The sequence below is a fragment of the Neophocaena asiaeorientalis genome, unplaced genomic scaffold (genome assembly GCF_003031525.2).
Source record: "Neophocaena asiaeorientalis asiaeorientalis breed wild unplaced genomic scaffold, Neophocaena_asiaeorientalis_V1.1 scaffold82, whole genome shotgun sequence".
Taxonomy (NCBI): domain Eukaryota; kingdom Metazoa; phylum Chordata; class Mammalia; order Artiodactyla; family Phocoenidae; genus Neophocaena; species Neophocaena asiaeorientalis.
This window is the reverse complement of record NW_020173068.1, coordinates 8,551,836-8,572,169: the sequence shown is the minus strand read 5'-3', so window position 1 is coordinate 8,572,169 and position 20,334 is coordinate 8,551,836. Positions and strand designations below refer to the sequence as shown.

At 44.8% G+C, this 20,334-nt stretch overlaps 1 protein-coding gene across 1 annotated transcript in view; it reads right to left on the bottom strand.

Moving 5' to 3' along the window:
- Positions 1–234: 234 nt before the first annotated feature.
- The window catches only part of RPN2 (ribophorin II), a 54,559-nt gene continuing 34,459 nt past the window's right edge, over positions 235–20,334 (bottom strand). The window contains exons 10-17 of the mRNA XM_024743137.1: positions 16,155–16,246; positions 14,042–14,156; positions 11,533–11,727; positions 10,181–10,267; positions 8,578–8,673; positions 6,693–6,768; positions 5,001–5,130; positions 235–543 (exon numbers count right to left, since the gene is read on the bottom strand). Of these exons, the coding sequence (XP_024598905.1) occupies positions 531–543; positions 5,001–5,130; positions 6,693–6,768; positions 8,578–8,673; positions 10,181–10,267; positions 11,533–11,727; positions 14,042–14,156; positions 16,155–16,246 (804 nt within the window). The 3' untranslated portion in view covers positions 235–530. The remainder of the gene's footprint in view (positions 544–5,000; positions 5,131–6,692; positions 6,769–8,577; positions 8,674–10,180; positions 10,268–11,532; positions 11,728–14,041; positions 14,157–16,154; positions 16,247–20,334) is intronic.

Sequence of the window (20,334 nt, the reverse complement as noted above, 5' to 3'; positions counted from 1 at the left end):
CTCTGCTAAGAAAGAGGTGACAGTCCGATCCCTGGTCAGGGAACTAACCTCCCACATGCTATGCTATGCAGCAAAAAAAAAAAAGAAAGAAAGAAAGAGGTGAGAAGGACCAACGTAAAACGTCCTGGAGAAACACCCCGGCCACTGTGTCAAGCATACTTCCCAACAAAGGCCTCATGTTATGTGCCCTGGGAATCCAATCAGCCCCAAAGTACAGGAAGAAACTCTCAGGTCTTCATTCCTATTATTCTCTTTATTCCGATTAATTACAGATTTCAACTTTTCAATGCAACATGTGGGTAAGTTAGAATATTCACAGCATCTTGCTAGGGCACCATGCCAAAGAAAGAGTATCTGGGCTCACAGGTACCTGCTGTGTTGGGGAAACAGAAAAACAAGCAAAACGATTTTGACTTTTTTCTTTTTAAATAAAGGGTTTTTTTCATTCCTCTTCTCAAACTATGAATTATTCTTGACTCCTTCTCTTGATATTCACTTAAGCTTTCAGAATCTCCTTCTTTTTCCTGGAACTAATGTGCTGTTCTGAAAGAAAATGGAGACAAACACAAAATTATTGAATATTTCAATTCAGTGTTGCAGCTCCTAACTGGTGACAACAGAGAGACCAAGGTACTAGGAGATCCCATTTATAAGGGAACAATCATTCATCTATTTTTTTTCATTCATCTATTAATTCTATTTATTTATGCCCCATCCCATTTCACAAAAGACTATAAGACAGATAGCTCAAACTGAAGCTGACAACATCTTAAATAAACAATGAAATACACCTGATGATACCTAAGTAAGTGTGGTATGTGAAAACACAAGATGAGGTAATTCCAGGCACACCTCTCACAGTACAAGGCCAAAAAGACACTGTACATTTCAACTAGATGAATAGAAGAATGCTCGTCTTCAATTTCCCGGACTCCAGGTCTGCCAAACAACACATGCCCTCACGTAGCTTGGAAGATGACATTCTGACCTTTCGGTAAAGAAATCTGCACCATATTCCTATCGTGTGGTCATGTTCTTGTCAGTGATCAGACTCGATGTCTAAACTTAAGAAAGAATGATTCTCAAAAACTGGACTCGGCTCACAGAAAAAGTTTGAGGGGATAAAAACACTAACTCTCTTTATTCCTTCTTTCTCCACAGCTGCCCCCCCTAGACTCCAGGAAGTGACGGGGAAACACAAGAAGGGAAATGACTATCTGGACAGACACTGTGCAGCCAGAGGATGACAGCACCAAGTAAGTGATTCAGATGGTTCTGGTGAGCAGAAGCAAGGTGCTCACACACATGCCGTCCTCAGCAGGCAGCTGTCCCCGGTGGTGAGGGCTGATGTGATGACAAGGCGGTCTTGCAGAATGGCAGGCTCCAAACCAATTAATCAACAGTTCCAAGGGGCACGCATGCACAAGCATGGAACTCATCGTGAGGGCCAAAGTGAGTGCGCCTAATTCTCTGCCAGCATTCAGAGGTTCCCAGGTGTGTGTTCCAGGAATTCCCTGGCGGTCCAGTAGTTAGGACTCCGAGTTTCCACTGCAGGGGGCACAGATTCGATCCCTGGTCAGGGAACTAAGATCCCACAAGCCACGCGGGGCGGCCAAAAAAGAAAAAAAAAGTATGTGTGTTTCGAAACATTCATGCAGAGAGGACAGCGTTAATTATGAAATAAGAACAGCAGAAAGGGTGGTGACCCACAAGCCTCCATCTTAGCTACGAAATTAGCCCTCTGTTACGCCTGATTAAATCAATACCTGTTCTCAGATCAAAAACACTTGGCTACTAGGGACTTTCCCCTAAAAGACAAGGTCCCAACCTCAGGAAGTCCCAAATGTCCAAATGATCAAGTGATTTTCTGGGGGGGGGGGGGGGGGGGGGGCAGACTATCTAAAAATCAAGAAAAACAAAACGAATCCAGTTAATTTTAAAGAGCTCAATACTTAGCAGAAAGGACTAGTTCTGAAAACAAATCTCAGCGAGAGCAACTGTAATTCAGGACAAAACCAAATGGATAAGGCTAAGGAATGGTGGGTGGGGAGAAGGGACAGACCACAAAGAGACATAGGAGCTCACTGGAGTGTGGAAATAAGTTTGTACCTTGGCTGAGGTAGTGTTTACAAGACTGTCTACTACATCTTTCAAGATTCACAGAATTGTACACTAACAAGGGTGAATTTTACTGTATATGAATTAATCCTGAAAAAACAAAACCAAAACAAATGTAGTCGCTTTCTGAGCAAGTCGTCTCTGAGCAAGCCTGTGTTGAGAACTAGATGTTCCAGCTTATGTTCACACATCAGTGAAAAAGGCTCTACATTCTATGCTTTTGTTGATTTCTCCTATTTTCAGAGGAGTGAAAATTAGACGGCTTTGTTGCTTTGGCAGGGAAAGCCATTTCCATGGCAAAGGACGAGAGGGAACATGACTTGAAAACTCAAATACCTCCCTCCTCTTTGTTGGTCTAGTACAGGGGTCAACAAACTGTGCCCCACGGGCCAGATGCAGCCCACCACCTGCTTCTGTAAACAAAGTTTCATTGGAACATGGCCAGTGGGTTTGTTTACGTGGTCTATGGCTGCTCTCACATTATAGTGGCAGAGCTGAGTAGTTGTAACAGAGACCGTATGGCCTGCAAAGCCTAAGTACTATCTGGCTCTTTCTAGAAAACTTCTGCCAATCCTTGGTCTAAAGGAGCTGATCAGTGAAGCATCAGACACTCTCTTCTCCTTCCCTCCCTTCACCTTCCTCCACTCCCATCCTCATCCTAGGACTGGACACAATGGAGAACGGGTGATATTTCACTTGACATTTTAGTCACACAGGGAGCTGCCCTGAACCATATATCCTGAGCTCTAGGAACCTGGGTTTTGATGATGCTGGCTTTGATCTGTGGCCATCAGTCTTCAAAATTTAGTGTCTCACCAAACCACACTGTTTGGCCCAATCAGAGGTTAATATCACAAAAAGGCCTAGAACAGTGACAAGGTGTGCCAGGATTTGCCATGGGACCATCATTTAATGAATTTAGATGTCCTGAATGGGGGGGGGGTGTCCCCTTTTAAGAAGTCCAAGGTTGAATCTGTCTATCCTCAACTCTGTTCTCCTCTGAACACAGAGAGTGGCTGTGTCTATAAAGTACCCTGTGGGACACACGGGAGGATGGAGCCTTACAGTCAAAGCCAGGTCAGAGCTGCTCTGCTGCAGTTACCATCAGCCGGGCTAACTCAGGGGGCTTTGGCTTTTGCCCTGGTCCAGTTACAGCTTGGTCCAGGAAGTGGGGAAATGGCCTCAGAATTCAGCTTCGGCTTAAGGAGGGATGGGGAGGAACAAGTGTGCTGAAAATCAGATAAATAACTGACATGCATGAGGTGGGCAAGATGGAAAGGGGCCCTGCTCCTGGGATGAGTCGCCCTTCATCTTTACCGTAGTGTCCTATATTTTGCCAATCTACTGCTCTGCTCTGCAGCGATCCTGCCAAAGGAAAGAGGGTTTGAGAGTCAAGAAAGGACAGTAAGAAGAGAAATAAGCTGAGGAAAGAAATGGCAAACACCCGACCAGAGCTTCTGTTAGAGTCATCGTTTTCCCCAGGGGCAGAGCTTGCTCTAGGACTCAGGAAGACAGCAACAGAGTGGGCTGTGACTTTCTGTATAGAATGGAGGGTGGGATGAGAACCATGGTCTTCCTCCCCAGAAAGTGTACACAATGTTAGCCTTCCAGACTAGGAACTCCCGCTGAGCAGGATCTAAATCAAACGGTTTCCACTCCCATCTCTCCTTAATCTTGTTCATCTTGTGTGGGCAACTTCCAGAAAAGACTGAACTCAGCAGAGGACAGCCTTTTGGCTCCCTGGGGCCTGAACGGGCTGCTCTGAGGCAACAGGGCTCTGCTCAGAGAAAACAGCTGAGTCCTGGCTCTTTCTCAGTCGCAGTGCAGAGCCGCCAACTTCAGGCTGCTGGAGGGGCAGAGAAGTGAGCCAGTGGCCACTGCTGGTGCTAAGGGAAGCTCTAGCGGAATCTGGACGGCCACAGGCGGGGCAGGGAGCACGCTGGGGCCGGTATCCACGGTGAGGCACTCAGAGAGCTCCATGGAGTCTCAGGCAGGGAGGAGACGTGGGGCTCTCCCGCCCATAACAGTCTCTGAGCAAGCCTCTCTCTGATTTGACCAACTTAACCGGCAGCCGCACGGGGGGGCTAACACTATCGTGTTACATTCTTCCACCAAAAGTCCTGGAGAGGAGAAAGTAGGGCACGTCTGAAATTGTGAACTTCCAAAGGTGAAAGCAATTCTGACCTTTTCTTATTGACCTTTATGTGGCTGAAATCACCCAAGTTCTAATAAAGTTGTATCAATGAGAAATACCTATGTGACATTTAAATTTGCTTCTAAGCCAGGTTCTAAAGTCAAGCTGCCAGCAAGCTGCCATTGCGGGGGGACCTGACCATTTGTGTGAACCTAAGTTTGTCTGGTTCTTGGGGACGTGATGCAGGCCACTGAGCAGTGCTCCCTGCTGGGGGCCTCTGTAAAGCCCGATGCGGTTTCTGGGGGGAAGATCATGGACCTCATACTTAGGAGGAAGAGCTCCGGGAGGCTGTGGTGGTTACAGAAGAGTCCTCCTCGGGGGTGCGGGAGGAGGGCAGAAAAGGGTTTTCTGCGGAAGCAGAGGAGAAAACTGTTACACAGCCAGCACGCTAACCACCACCATCTGCCCCCGTCCTAACCCATTTTAATCTTCATAAAGCAATTATTTTCTTCTCTTGTTTCAATGTGCCGGGGCATAAACTGTTGTGGTTTTAACGTATTTAAAACTTATCACCAAGGCTCTTTTCTGATTTAAAAGGCTTCTGTATCGGGCTGGATTAAGGTGTCACACTGGCCCCTAAGGACATGAATCATTTTGCCACATACCGCTGTTCAAAGAGCTGGGTGGACAGAGCTGACAACAGTATTTCTAATCCCACTCTGGGTCCCTGGCCCGCCCCCAACCTTACCTCTTGATTGCTTGCTGGGCCAGCATGCGATTGCCAGCCAGAAACGTCACACTGCCCAAGATGGCCAGGTACTTCAGGGTCTGGAACATGTTGAGTTGCGTCCAGTAGACATACATGAGCCCCAGCATAGCTACGAGAACAGGCGTCATGATAGCCAATTAAGTCAAACAGTGACATTGCCCTGGGCAGAGGACAGTTAGAAGCCAGTAACTGCAGATCCTAAGAGGTCTGTATTTATAGACCAGCATGTTTTATTCCCTTTATCTGATGCCAGAAAATAAACAGCTCAATATACTTGCTTCTCAGCCTTGGCTACCAAGAAATCCACAGGTAAAAACCAGATCTCAGCAACTTGGTTCCATATTCCAGCTCGCATCTTTGTTCTTTAACGCAGGTTTTGTTGTTGTTTGTTTTTTAAGTTATGTCATGTTATATTTGGGATTCAGTTGATTTTTAAAATTCTGAATGAAAGCCCATAGGATTAAAGAAATGAATCATTTTTCTTTTCATTAAAAAAATTTTTAGGGCTAATTTGCCACTGTGACTAGGAAGGAAGCAAGGAGGACAGAGGAGGAAGGTTTAGTCAAAAGGGCTCAGGTCTGGGCACTGAGGACCCCGGGTTCTGGCCCAGGCTCTGCCCTTCGCAGCCACTTAATTTCTCTGAGCCTAAATTCTCTCACCCATCAAACAAGGAGCATAATTCCTACCCTGGTCACCCCCATCAGGGTTGTGATGAGAATCAAATGAGGGAATGTACACAAAGACCACTCTGGCAAAAATAGTCATGGCTCTAAACAAATTTATATTCAGGTTTTGTTCTCAGACTGACCTGGGAGGGCTATCACTCAAATTCAGTTAACTGGGCTGGAGAGAAAGGTCTTCCTGTCAATTCTGTCCAGAAGGATGACAGATGAACTACAGCAGGGGTTCTTAGCCCTTTCTGAGGTCATGGACCACTGTCAGAATTTTGATCAAAGTTACAGACTCTCTCTTTCCCCAGGAAAACAGAGATACACATTTGCCTAGCGTTTCAAGGGATTCGTCTGTGGACCCCTACAGAATCAGCACACTATGGACACAAAAAGGGTGACTCCTGAAAGAGTCAAAGAAATCAGAAAAGAATATTAATGTCTCAGTGAAATGCAAGGGTCACCAATTCAATAGTATCGAAAGTTTCTGGAACGCCTAACTGATTTGTGAATTTACTGTCTTGTAACAATTAGGTCCTAAGTTTTCAACAGAACAATGCAGGACAGCATGTCTGACTGTGGAAGGGACTGTTTTCTACTACAGTCCAGACACAGCCGCTAGCAAATGTGAAGATCAATACGTTGGGGGAAGATAACCTTTGGAAACTGCATTAATGCTGTTCACTCAGGAAGATGGCTCAATGTAAAGATACGATAAGTGAGTAATCTCTGGAAATGAACAGAGTTATTAAATGAGGGTAAAACGGCCTGCCAACGGTAGCCTAGTACAATGAAACCCAATATAATGACAGCTGTTCTAAGTTGATGGGCCAAACAGGTTTATCATCATATTAACTGTCGTAAAAGGCCAGGAGGAAGAGGGAAATGTTATGCTATTAAGTCATTATAGTTAATAGGCTGTGGGTCTACTTAACAGGGCTTTTGCGAGGGCAGGCAAAATGTCAAAGGAGGTTAAACGGAATTAGCAGCCTGGGGTGCTTACCAGCATGTCCCAGGTGAAAGATAATCGTGCTAGGAGCAAAAGTGAAGTTGGAGACATTGGCACCAATCCGGATCCACTGAACGATGGGGAGAAATAAATTAAAAAGACATTAGAACTTGAAAGGGAGGCAATACATGCCATGCCAATGCTAATCCAATAAACAGCCCTAAGGGCTTAAACGTTCATGCGTACCTGAAGAACAGGGAATTTTTCCAAGTGACGACCACCCTATTATAAGTCCTCAGAAAAAACTGTTCTCTTTAGAAAGGCATTCCAACACCTGCTCTCAAATGCGCTTGGGTAACTCAAACCTGAACATCATTTGTAATGACAGCAAACTTTTCTATTTTAAAACAGGTGAAACCATGGGGCTGAAAGGTCAGAAACTGTATTTGTGATGAAGTAACTGGCAGCCCTGCTAATTTCTCTAAGTATTGGTGAGATAAACCCACCAGCAGTTGGGAGGATGCACACGCTCTTGCTGTGGGTTCCATGCTTTTTGAAATTCTGATCACTCAAAAGAACAGGTGCCCATATCCTAGGTCTGGTTTCTGAAAGCTTGTGGCATGCCTTCCAGATTTAGATTGACCAATAATTCTTTTATTAAAATCAATGAATGAATTAGGAACACAAGCAACTTTCCAAAAGTAAGATCTAATGAGTTTTCCAGACAGTTCTCAAAATTCTCTGAACTTTGAGGATTTACATCTATGTTTATAATTTTTTAATAAGAGACAAGGGAGGGCTTCCCTGGTGGTGCAGTGGTTGAGACTCCGCCTGCCGTTGCAGGGGACACAGGTTCGTGCCCCAGTCCGGGGAGATTCCACATGCCGCGGAGCGGCTGGGCCCGTGAGCCATGGCTGCTGGGCCTGCGCGTCCGGAGCCTGTGCTCCGCAACGGGAGAGGCCACAACAGTGAGAGGCCCGCGTACCGCAAAAAAAAAAAAAAAAAAAAAAAAAAAAAAAATTCAAACTGTACATTAAAGTATAAGAGGTAAAAATGTCCTTCTTCTATACTCCCTAAAAGGCCCCCCTCCTTAGAGGCGACCAACACTAATAGATGATGCCTTTTTAAGGTGTTTAAACATAGAGCACTGTACTGAACATACTATCCTACCCCTTGCCGCCTTCACTCAACAGAACATCTTGGCAACCTCGTCATATCAGTTGTCAAGTACATAAATCTATCCATTCTTTTTTTTTTTTTTTTTTTTTTTTGCGGTACGCGGGCCTCTCACTGTTGTGGCCTCTCCCGTTGCGGAGCACAGGCTCCGGACGCGCAGGCTCAGCGGCCATGGCTCATGGGCCCAGCCGCTCCGCGGCATGTGGGATCTTCCCGGACCGGGGCACGAACCCGGGTACCCTGCATCGGCAGGGGGACTCTCAACCACTGCGCCGCCAGGGAAGCCCTATCCATTCTTTTAATGAGCTGCATATTATTCCATTGTATGGATGTACATAATTTCTTTAACACTTGCTTTTATGAGGACTTTAGGTTGTTTATAGTTTTATGCTCCAAACAGTGCTGAAATGCGCAGCCTCTGTACTCACTTTTTCTATAGCTATTAGCATCCGGTCTTGCTTTTTTCACACTTGACCTCATCTGAACGTTCCTACAGAGCATCTCCGTCTATACACTTTCACCATTTTTAACGGTTACTGGGTACTTTCTCATGCCCCTTGATAATGGATCAGTTTTTCTGGCTGCTCCCCCATAATGGGGAATTTTAGTTATTCTAAAATTTTTTGACCATCGGTTTGGGTCACAGCTGCTGGACCCCTCTGGAGCTGTGCTGAGGCCAGAGCACAAAGCCTCCTTTGGAACAGCTACATCTGCTGAGTCTGGCGCCAGACACACGCTGCCCATGCTAATTACAGCTACTCACCAGAGCAAAGAGCAGGAGCAAGGGCGAGAGGATCAGGGCGGTGAATGTATTGGACACCACCGTGGGGGGCCTCTTCTCCGGCTCGCGGAACAGGTGCTGCCAAAAGAAGACAGGCCAGGAATATTTTAAAATGTGCTCTTCCCAGCAGGGGCTGCCATGTATATGTACTAGGAACCAAATGCCAATGACAGTCAAGAAGAGGAAATGCCTCCCAGAGGCTGAAACTTCCTGGCCGTGAGTGGCCACTTAGCCTTTCGCCTCTTCCCAACAGGGGCTTCTGCTTCCAGAGGCCTGCTTCCAAAGACACTACACCAGTTCACTACTCCTGACCAACCCTCTTTTTCCCTCCAAGACATATTGCCATTTAGAGGTTGGAGAATGCAACCTATCAAGCAACATTTGCCTAGTATCGAAGACGGTGCCCGGGTATCTGGATGGCTGGGGTGACACACCCAAGGCAGGACTCTGGATTTCATAATGCTTCTGGGTTCCTAGGGTAGCACTATCATATTTTGCTAACCAACTTAAATTAGCTAACTGGCGTATAATAATTTAAAATTTTCTTGCTTGCCAGTGTCCAGCCAACCCAGCTCCATAACAAGGCAGCTCCTCCACCTGAGACTCCTGTTCCCAACTTTTTAACCTCGGCTCCTCTTTGCTGCCACTGTCATGAAGGGACTTCTAACATTGCCTGTGGCAGTCACGGCTGCCTACTCCACCCTATAAATCAGTCAGCACCCTCTGTCATCATGCTTATACCTTCCACTATTTAACTGCATTTGACATTCTTAAACGATGCTATAGCAACATTAGGAGGATTTTAAAAAAGAAATCCTACTACTCTAGCTTTTGGGCCCTTGTCCTTTTTCTAACAGTGAAATAAGAGTAAGTGGTCTGCTTGGAACACTTCAACATTAATTCAAATGGGGATTTCCCTGTTACTGCAGTATGATCATTTCTCACGATTGCAAACAGTCCACCGAGTGGCTCTACCTCAGTTTCTTTAACCAGTGCTCAAACTGTTTAATAATTATTGTTTATTTTGTGAACTGCTTCAGAAACTTTTCAAAGCTTTTCTTATCTGTGAACTATTTTGATCCTCATAACAGTCCTATGGGCTGGGCTGGGCAGGGATTGCTAATATTTGTATGCAAGGAAAGTGAGTTCCAGGAGAGAGGAAGGGCTTGCCTAGGAGAGGAAAGCCCTGTTCTCCAGTTGAGTTGTCCACCTGTGGGCCCCTGGTCTATGCAGGAGCAGAGAGGAACAAAGCCAAACCCATCTGTGCTGTAGTATCAAGCAGTGATCTGAGGGCTAAACCTCCTGCATGTTTAGGAAAAACAGATTCAGGTTCTGATTTTGTCTCCAACTCTCTGTTTTCTGGGAGCTGGTCAGTGGGCAGCTTAAGCCTGTTTTTTCAGCACTAGGATGGGGCTGATATTTGCCCTGACTGATCCACAGGATGGCAAAGACCAAACTATAAAACATCATATAAACAGGTTTAAGAAGGGACCACAGCCAGTGTCCAGGGGTCTGCTGCCCTCTCTCACTGTGTCCACTTCACATTTCTCTTCAATGTTTAGTGAAGAACCCTTTTGGGATCTACCTGAATTTCCTGTTTGGGGGTGAAAAGGTTCTTGGACAGGACAGTCGACGGAGCATCTTCTTCAGGGAATCTGATGACCACATCAGCCTAAAAAAATAAATGCATCCATTAAAGGCACAGGGGCAGAGAAGGAGGCGAAACTCATCAGGACAGTATCTCCTAACTCACGTCCAGGACCATAACTGAAAAAAGCTCCAAGCAGTCCAATCACTTCTGATCCATTAGCCGACAAACTGAGGCAGTAAAAATTTCAAGAACAAAATAAGCATTTGTTGAAAATGCTTTTTAGAGCAAGAGTTCCAATTTTCTACTGGTCTGGTGAGCCCCACAGAGCTGCCTAATACAAAAATCCCAGCTGGTACTCAGGCTGTTACAGCTGCAATCAGAAACTGCTCCATGTCCCTAGGAAGTGTAATTTAGTCTCAGACGCGCGCCCCCCCGCCCCAAAAAAAAAAAAAAAAGATGAAAATGTGCTCTCATACAAAAAGCAGCCCAAAGTCCAAGAGAAGAAAAGGAGCTTTGAATACAACATAAGAAAATGCAGCTGCCCCTTTGTCTTGCAAAGGGAGCCAACCACTCAAGGCCTGCAGTTTGGCCTCTGCTACCTTTCCAACCTCACCGCCTACTGCTCTGGACCAGATTCAGGTGCTCCAGCAAAATGGACCCAACTCATATCTCACTGAAAGCACCTCAAGCTTTTCTGGAGGCTGTTCCCCCAGCAATCAATCTATAGTCCCCCAGATACTATTCTGATAAACCCCTGCAATTCTTCCCTAGTTCAAATGCCATGTCTTTCAAGCTTTCTCTTAACATACCAGTCAAAAGTGAGTTACGTAAGTGAAACACACTATGTAAACTATTAATACACCTTGTAGTTGTTGGTTATTAGTTAATTAGCATTTTGCATATCCCACAATTCACTGTCCCACACCATCCTGAATTGGAATTGGATTTCAAATCTTAGGCCCCTCCCTGGCCCACACTGTGAGGCCAAGCCATATCTCAAAGCCTTTATCTCATATCTATGTACTCCCCCCCATAGTGCTTTGCTGTATTATGAAAACCTTCTTCTACTACAACTTTTATAGAAATTTGCTAGAACCCATGAGGACAAATCTATGCATCAATCATTCCCTCAATCACTATTTATTCAACCCCTAAGACGTGCCAGGCCATGTGCATGCCCCAAGACTACTAATGGGGACAGCACACAGCCCCTCACCTCACAATGCGTGCGCCCTGGGTGGCAGGGCGAGGCCAGGGTAGGGAGCCCATGCCCTGGAGAGGAGCTGTCTGTGTCTGACTGCAGCACAGCCACTCTTGCCTGGGTCAAGATACATGGAGGCACATACCACATTCCACAGGATTGGGTTCTTCAAAGTAGCATCTCCGATGATCAGGTAGAGAGTGTAGGTGCCGGACGCAGAGTCAAATTCGAGCTTTCTCTCAGAGGTATCCAGTTCAAACTTGTACACGTTCTTGCTGTCCGGCTCCGCAACAAATACCACCTCCTGGCCAGTCTTCTGGTTATGGAGTCGGACAAATGTCTGGATAGAACAATAACGCAACCTTTCATCTGATAATTTCAAAACTCCCTCCGGGCCCAACATCAAATCAACAAGGCAGCAGGCTGTCAGTTCTTTCATCGCAGTGGGAGCTCTGGGATCTGCCAGGCCTGCCCGAGAAAGCAGGAGGAGTGGCCGTCCCACCCTGCTTACTAGCTCAGAGATCAGAGATGACTTTTTGCTAGTATAAGAAATTTAACTTAGGGGTCCAGCCAATTCTCAACGACTTGTAGGCCGAATGCCCAGTTTGTGGATGATTTAAGCCCTTTGCTGTTGCTGTAATTTCTTCTTTCTGCCAGCCTTTTGGCCACTTTGCTGCCCAATTAACTTCTTCACCAGAGGGTGAAAAGAAGGGAAATGAGGTGGAACTTTAAGAAGCTCATTTTCAATTTCCTAGTGCCTCCAGCTAAAGATTTAGGAGAGAAGGCTTGGGGATTGATAGCAAGGCAGAGTTCTAATCGAGCAAAGCAGCCCAGTGTCAGAGAGAGCCTAGCTTGAAGACAAACAGATTTGGTTACACTACTAATTGGCTGAGCAGGTTACTTAACCTCCTTGAGCCTTGATTTCTGCATCTTTAAGATAGAAAGTTTAACTTCTACATGTGGTATATCTATGTCAAGAGTCACAATAATGTAGGCAAAGCATTTAGCGTAGGACCCACTATATACTAGCTAGTCAACAAACATTTATCAATGATGGTATGAGTCTAATCACCTTATCCCCCCAATGGCCTAAGAAACTAAGGTTTCTGCAAATTAGAACTGCAGCAAAACTTAATATCCACTCAGCTTTTCTTTCAAGTGTTTCAAAATAAAGAATTCAACAAAGCAGGTAGATCGGTTCCATTTCACAGATCATGAGGCACGGAGTTTAAATGAGTTGCCATGGTCACACAGCTAGTGCTGGATCCACAGAAAAAACATAAATCTCATTTGTTACTTTACACCTGGGCAACAAAGAACCACCATCAAAGTATTTAGGGAAAGAGGCCCAGAGCTGTGAAGCCTCCTGACTCCAGCAGTCTTGGCCAAGAATGGGATTTAGAAGCCTGGATGCCTGATATTCCTCCTGTCACAGCCAAGCACAGGCAGCAGCCAGGCTCATCTACAAAATGTCATCTCTACCTAGGAGGTCTGTAAGCCAGGGTTTCCAAAACAGAATCTTGGATGAGATGAGGAGTATTCAGTTAAAGTTATACTTCCTCACTAACCCTTCCTGCCCTAACCCTAATCCCACCAATTTTGTCTTGTAATTACTTCTCTTCATATTCTGTCGTCCCTTGTGCTGTTTCACTGGCAGATGTCATTCTGAGAAGGAGCTGGGAAGTGCTAAGGGGCTGAAAAGTTAGTCGTGGCTAAGTGGCCTGACCGAGCTCTCTGGAGCTTGGGTGTGGAGGGAGGAGAAGCAGAGAAGGGCCGGGAAGGCAGTGCTGGCGGCAGCCACTCTGGGCCTGGGCACAAGCACAGTAGCTGCAGCTACAAGAAACAGAAAGCAAAAAGGTTTCCAAGTTGAGTCCACTCACCTCCATGGTCTGTTTTGAAGCTGCCCCTCAGCATGGACACAAGTCCGCTAGCTCTTGCTAAAGTACTGCTACAAAGCACCTAAACCAAGGCCACTAGGTCCCACGTTCTTTCCTAACTTTCCACATTCAAAGTACTTCTCTGAACTTCCCTTTACAATACAACCGTGGATGGTGCAGGGCTCAGAGCAGTTATTCTCAATCAAGTGGGATGACAGAGGCAGGAAAGGAGGTGTCTGAGAGGACAAGGGCCATATCAGACTCTCTGGGGAAAAGATACGGTTTGAAAATCTTTTAAATAATAATTATCATTATGGTATATATGGAAAACAGAAATGAAGCCTATTGGTTTCATAACATGAAGGAGGCACGAGTTAAAAAGTGCTAGTTTTCAGATTCCTACAAAATCTGCTTTGGCCAGAACAAAAGCATACTTTGGGCTCACTTCCTAGGTTTTCCTTTTTTCAAAATTATTTTAATATATGTTTTTTAGTCAGAAAGAAAAAAGCCTCAATTAAGTGCTAATCTTCCTTAAATATATCTTTTCTATGCCAGCTAATCTCTTTAAAAGAAGAGTGCATTCCAGGTTCAGGGTTACAACCAGTATAAGAGGGGCAGAGTGTCATGTGGGAGAACCCGATGGATTGTCAGGGTTCAGAGTGAAGATCTGAAAGCAGGAATTCGGAATTTTCTCGACTCAGTGTTATATACCACGTCAACAACTATCGTGTACATCAATGTTTCAGGCCAAGAGAACCGTCTGCGCTCTTTCCTGACCTGGTGAGGGGTGAGTTCAGCACCAGTGTTCACATCTACCAGCTGGAAGAATAAAGCAAAGTTCTGGTGGCTGTCTGCGATGAATGTGCCCTTGGCTTTGGCTGGGTAGGTCACCCTGAAAGAGACATTTATAAGGTAAGTTTTCAGAGAGGAGGATCTGCAGATCTCTGAGACAAGAGAGAAGAATACAAACTTCACTTCACTGCCTAATCCTCCCTCTCCCAATTGTAACACTTTTCTGTTGTGGACAGAGTGGAGAACTGTCTGTGGCCTGAGGGCAAATTGGATTGATAAAGCCAGGACTGAGAAAAGCATAGAATAAACTTTCATCAGGGTCTGGGGAAAATGCTATGCGCAGATGCTCCAGGCTTTCACTTCAAGGACCTAAGGATATCAACTCAACCAAGTCAGGCACCAATGGGGCTCACGTGTCCCCATGCAAGCTCACAGGCGGACTGGAGGGCGCTGGCAAAACCACAAGGAGAAAAAAAAAAGAATCACAGGATCGACGTTAGCAGCATATGTGAGCAGGGTCGGGAGACTAGGAGGTAGGAGACGCAAAGGACAGAAGGGTATGTACAGTTTTTTCCTTTTTTTAATGCTGCATTTTTTTTCCTGGACACCGTTTCAATTTATTTTTCTGCCTGAAATTGAGCTTTAAAAAGTCATTCTCTCAAAAGGCAGGCTTGATGAGAAAACTGTTCTTTTCACAGCTATCTCCTGGGACTTTAGATTAAGATGGCCAGGGGATTAAAAAACAAGCCAAATGATTACAGAGCTCACAAGGGCCACGTTTCATGCTTAGGCTTTATATTTATTTACCAACTCTTAATATCAACTCTTTATCTATGTAGAGTATTAAACTTTGCAAAGCATTCTTACAGACATTATTTCAGTGGATTCTCAACAGTGCTCTCATTTCCACTATAAAAATATCCAAGCCAGAGGCAGAAAGCCTAGCCATTCCACATGACTTAAAAGGAATGAATGAATGCTTAGCTTGTAGTCTCTGGCTAATATCCCATCTTCAAAACAGCCTCGAAGGTTCCCCTACTTTCTTTGGCCTCTATAGCCACCCCAGTTGAGTAAATTTGGGGTCTGAACTACACCCAGATGTCTAGATGCCCCCTCCCCCCGCACCCAATGAGGATCTGGGAGAGAGCTGAGAAATGGCTTCATACAATGTTCTGACCCAACTCTGATCAATTACTAATGGTTACCTAGAAGTCTGTGTTAAAAAACATTCTGAAATACTTTCCTGGAAGTCCAGTGGTTAAGACTCTGTGCTCCCAATGCAAGGGGCACGGGTTCGATCCTTGGTCGGGGAACTAAGATCCCACACGCCACATGGCGTGGCCAAAAAAAAAGAGATTCTGAGTTCAGCAGGAACAAATGCTGTGACTGATCAGTGATGCCCTCCATGGACTTGAGAAAGGGACTCACAGCCCTAGCGCTGGGTATCTGCCATCTCACTTCTAAGGACCTGTGAGACATACAACTGATTTCAGGCTCACTGTGGGCCAAAGAGAGTTGACATGAGGCCCCTAAAAGCAAGTTCAAGACTGTGAAGATAAAGAGATGACATCAGAAAATAAGTTAATACACTGCTTCCTCCATTAAGAAAGTCTTGTTTTAGGGAATTCCCCAGTGATCCAGTGGTTAAAATTCTGCACTTTCATTATCAAAGGTAAGGGTTAGATCCCTGGTTGGGGACCTAAGATCCCACAAGCCATGCAATGCGGCCAAAAAAGAAAAAAAAAACCCAAAGAAAGTCTTGTTTTAAAAAGAACTGTCATCTGAACTAAATAATGTGCTTGGTAACACAGCTGACTGACACAGACTCACATTCTGAGGTAAGCTCCTTACCTCGTTGTGGACTGTTAATAAACAGTTTGCTCAGGGACTGATCACTGATATAGACAACCCCCAAATTTGTCTGGATGCCAAGCAGCACCCCTGATGCAGTGCCAGAGGAATGACAGCCTCTTTCAACTGGAGTACAAGCTGGGTCACTGCTGACACAGAAATGACATCTGAAGGGGCTCGGTGCCTAGGCATGCTCCTCCCAGCTCAAGCCTGGATTCTCCCTGTACCCAGGAGGCATCCCACCTACCGCGTGGTTTTGGGTGCAATGCTCTGATCCTTATCCACAGTGGAGAGATCGACATTTGTGATGCCAACTTCAGTGGAAATCTTGACTCTGAGCTAGGGTGAAACACAGAAGAAAATCGCCAAGTCAGCTGGTGAGTATACCAGGAATTAATATACATATCCAAATTTTTCTCTTACTTGTGAGTAAAGGCATGAAAATAATCCTAGGACAGGAGTCTTCAATGATTTTAGTAAAATTGACCCATCCCAGTAGTATTTCTACCTCTTCCATCTTGAGGCCTAAAAGTAACTCCTTGATTCTTATCCCTTCTTCCTTTCTTTGGCCTTGAATGAATGGTATATATTAAAAAAGAAACAAAAAGAAAAAAAGGAGGTATCTTCATGTGTACTTTAAAATAAATAAGGGAGAAACTCCTTAAGTAGTAACCTTCAAATAATTTATATCAACAAGTACTCAATTCTAATGAGAGCTAATGTTTATTGAGTGTTTACTATGTTAAAGACACTGGCCTTCTAAAGATTATCTCATTTAATCCTCACCACAACTCTAAGGTAGTGCTATTTCAGATGAGGAAATTAAAGATTAGAGCAATGAAGCCATTCACTCAAGTTCAGATAGCTAGTAAGGCAGAGCCAGGGTTCAGGCTCAGGCATCCTGACTTAGAGTCCACGTTCTTAGGCACCTTCCTGTCCAACTTCCCAGCCAACACTTAAGTTTGTGCCAAGCAGACTATAGGTCTGCCCAGGAAGATTTAAGAAGCTATGGCAGTCATCTCTGCCATCCACCAAGTACTTCTGCTTCTCCTTCTGAGCACGTGGCAGAAATGTACTTCCCTGCCCTCCTGGAGTCAGGTATGGCCATGTGACTGGCTCTGGCCAGAAGCGTGTCACTTCCAAGTGGAAGCTTAAGAGTCGGTTTGTGATTCTCTTCTCCTCTGACATGGACATAGACGACCTACAGAGGAGCTTGCTACTTCAGCCTGGGTCCTGGAGTAAGGGCAACGTGAAGCAGAGTCTCCAGCTGACACATTAAAGATACCTTGCATGGGCAAAAAAGAAACTTGTTTTAAGCCACTGAGATTTGGAGTTTGTTACAAGCACAAACCAGTCCATCTTAACTCTTACGTTGCTTAAATTCTATACGTTCCCTATAAACATTTTCACAAAGAGGGGCCAGCCAATGCTAGTAAACAAGAAATTTTTAAAAATTAGATTAAAATAAACATAAAATTCCAAAAGAGACAGAAAACATGCTAAAAGTCTACCTCAAGGGAAATTTTTTATTTAAATTTTTAATTTAAAATCTAAGTTTGAATGTGCAAATTATGCAATCCCAAGGCACTTTTAATGTGTAAACATATCTGTGAGACTTCCAAATATTTGATAAGCTTGAATGTAATGCTTAAAGAGATCCTTGCCAAATACACTGGTTTACAGTCTAAGTTAGGATCAAGGAATAGAGATAGAAGGCTGGGCAAATAATTGAAGGAGAGCTTCAGCATTTTTTCTGAAGTGCACTATCAAGGTGTGAGAACCTCAAATCAAGGGCAAAGAAGAAAAATTTAAAAGAGATTAAAGACAGCTATCAAGTAATTCCTTTTAACAGCCTCCATAATAACTATTTTGTGACAACAACCTCAATTATCAGGTTGAATAGGGGTGTTCTGTTTTGCTTAAAAAAAAAAAAAAAAACCCTAAATGTAAAAGATTACCGAAGGCTATAAGCATATTATTACCTCCTACTTTTGAATACACAGCTGCCTATTGGCAGAATTATATTTAGCACCATAGCTTGTCACTGAATCTAGGCAACTGGGTGAACTACGGTGGGGGGTGGGGGAGGGAGGGGAACAAATGGCCTTCAAGTTGAATAAACCACCAAGGAGAGAGCTGGTATCCTCCACTTTGGCTCTTGGGCGCTCTGCTGAGCAAACAGCTTCACAACTCATACAGGGCTTGGAACCAGAGCCAACTTTGCTGTTATAAAGCTCAACCCAGAGAGGCACTAACGGCACTTCCATTTGAAGAAAAACTGGAGTGGAAGGCTCAAGCAAAGAAGTAGCCAAAGAGCTTTGATTTTTAGCAAAACACCCCACTGAGACCACTTCCCTATATCCCCCTAGAGCATCTGGAACACCTAGGTGCAGGGACAGACAGAGATGGCAAGATGCACTTCCTGTCCTAAAGGGAAGCATAAAGGCAAAGCTAAATTATAACAGACCAGGCTGCTGCTTTAATGCAGGGATGGACAAAGTGCTATGGAAGCACAGCAGAAGGAACTGTGACCCAAGTCGGCCTCAGGCAGCCCTTGTTTGGGGAGTGGGAAATGTGTAGCAGGAGGGCTTAGGCAGTCCTCTGGTTTCAGGAGAAGCATGAGTTTAGCAATACTCCATGCTATAAAAATAATCTGTTTTCACGGGTAATTACTCTGCAATCTTCATCAACATTAACTAGGTAATTCCCTCTTCACTTCTGCGAGTCATTCTCTTAAGGACTCACTCATTTAATTTATAAATGTGATTTTAAAATCATCATCCCACCTAAATGTCCATAAAGAGGAGACTAGTTAGAGAAATAATGATATATACACATACACTTTGAACTACTATGGAGCAATTAAAAAGAACAACGTAGGTGTCTATGGACTGATAATGGAGACCACCTCCTACTTTTGAATACACAGCCATCTATTGGCAGAATTATATTTAACATCGCCTGTCACTGAGTCCAGGCAACTGGGTGAATTATGGCAGGGGAGTAGGGGGGGTGAGGGGTGGGGGGAGGCCATCAAGTTGAATAGACCCCAAGGGGAAAGCTGGGAGCCTCTACTTTGTAACAAAAGCAAAGAATACAACTGTTCATAGAATGATCACTTTTGTGTAAATAAGAAAGGATATACATACATTCAATGATATGGGCATCCTTCTTTTTCAAAGTATATACAGTTAACTGTTACTAATGGATTCCTCTAAGGCAGCGGGTCCCCAACCATATGGCACCAGGGACTGGTTTCATGGAAGACAATTTTTCCACGGATGGGGGTGGGGGAGTGGGCGGGTGGATGGCGTGGCTCAGGCAGTAATGCGAACGATGGGGAGAGCGGCAGATGAAGCCTGGCTTGCTTGCTGGTCAGCCGCTCACCTCCTGCTGTGCGGCCTGGCTCCTAACAGGCCGCGGAGTGGTACTGGCGGTTGGGGACCCCTGCTCGAAGGAGAGGGACTGGACTGAAGGGATGAGAAAAGGCTCTAATGTTTCATTATATACCTTTTTGCAGTTTGAATTTTTTTAACTACATGCATATTTTACTCCTATTTTTTTTTTAAATAGGGATTGGGACTTCCCGGGTGGCACAGTGGTTAAGAATCTGCCTGCCAATGCAGGGGACACAGGTTCAAGCCCTGGTCCGGGAAGATCCCACATGCCACGGAGCAGCTAAGCCCGTGCACCACAACTACTGAGCCTGTGCTCTAGAGCCCACGAGCCACAACTACTGAAGCCTGAGCGCCTAGAGCCCGCACACTCCAACAAAGAGTAGCCCCTGCTCGCCGCAACTAGAGAAAGCCCGCGCACAGCAGTGAAGACCCAACACAGCCAAAAAAAAATAATAAATAAATAAATAAAAATAAAATAGGGATTGAGCATTGGCTTTGTGTGACAAATACTTTCTTCTTTATAAATGATTCTGTATTAAAAAGTACCACTCAGGGACTTCCCTTGTGGTCCAGGGGTTGAGACTCTAGGCTTCCAATGCTGGGGACACAGGTTCGATCCCCGGTGAGGGAACTAAGATCCCACATGCCATGCAGTACAGCCAAAAAAAAAGTACCACCCAATAAATATGATTTAAAAGACAATCACTCTCCCTTTCAACAGATGAGTAAACACAAACATGTTTAAAGACCTGTGTAAGGCTCCTCAGTGTATCCTAATTATAGTGATAAGGAAGCCATCAACTTGTGGGTTTTTACTTAGAATCCTGACTATAAACTTACAATAATATCACAGTCACTAAAGCCTGCTAATCAAGACTCAACTGAATGTTTGTTCTGAAGATGTTATAAGCATTCACAGTACAGACACATGGAATAATGAAAGGGCAAACTGCAGTGAACTCAAGTCATTTTGGGTTTGCTCTCAGCCCTAATTTTAAAAGGCCTCCTAAGTTACAGCTTTCTGTGTTG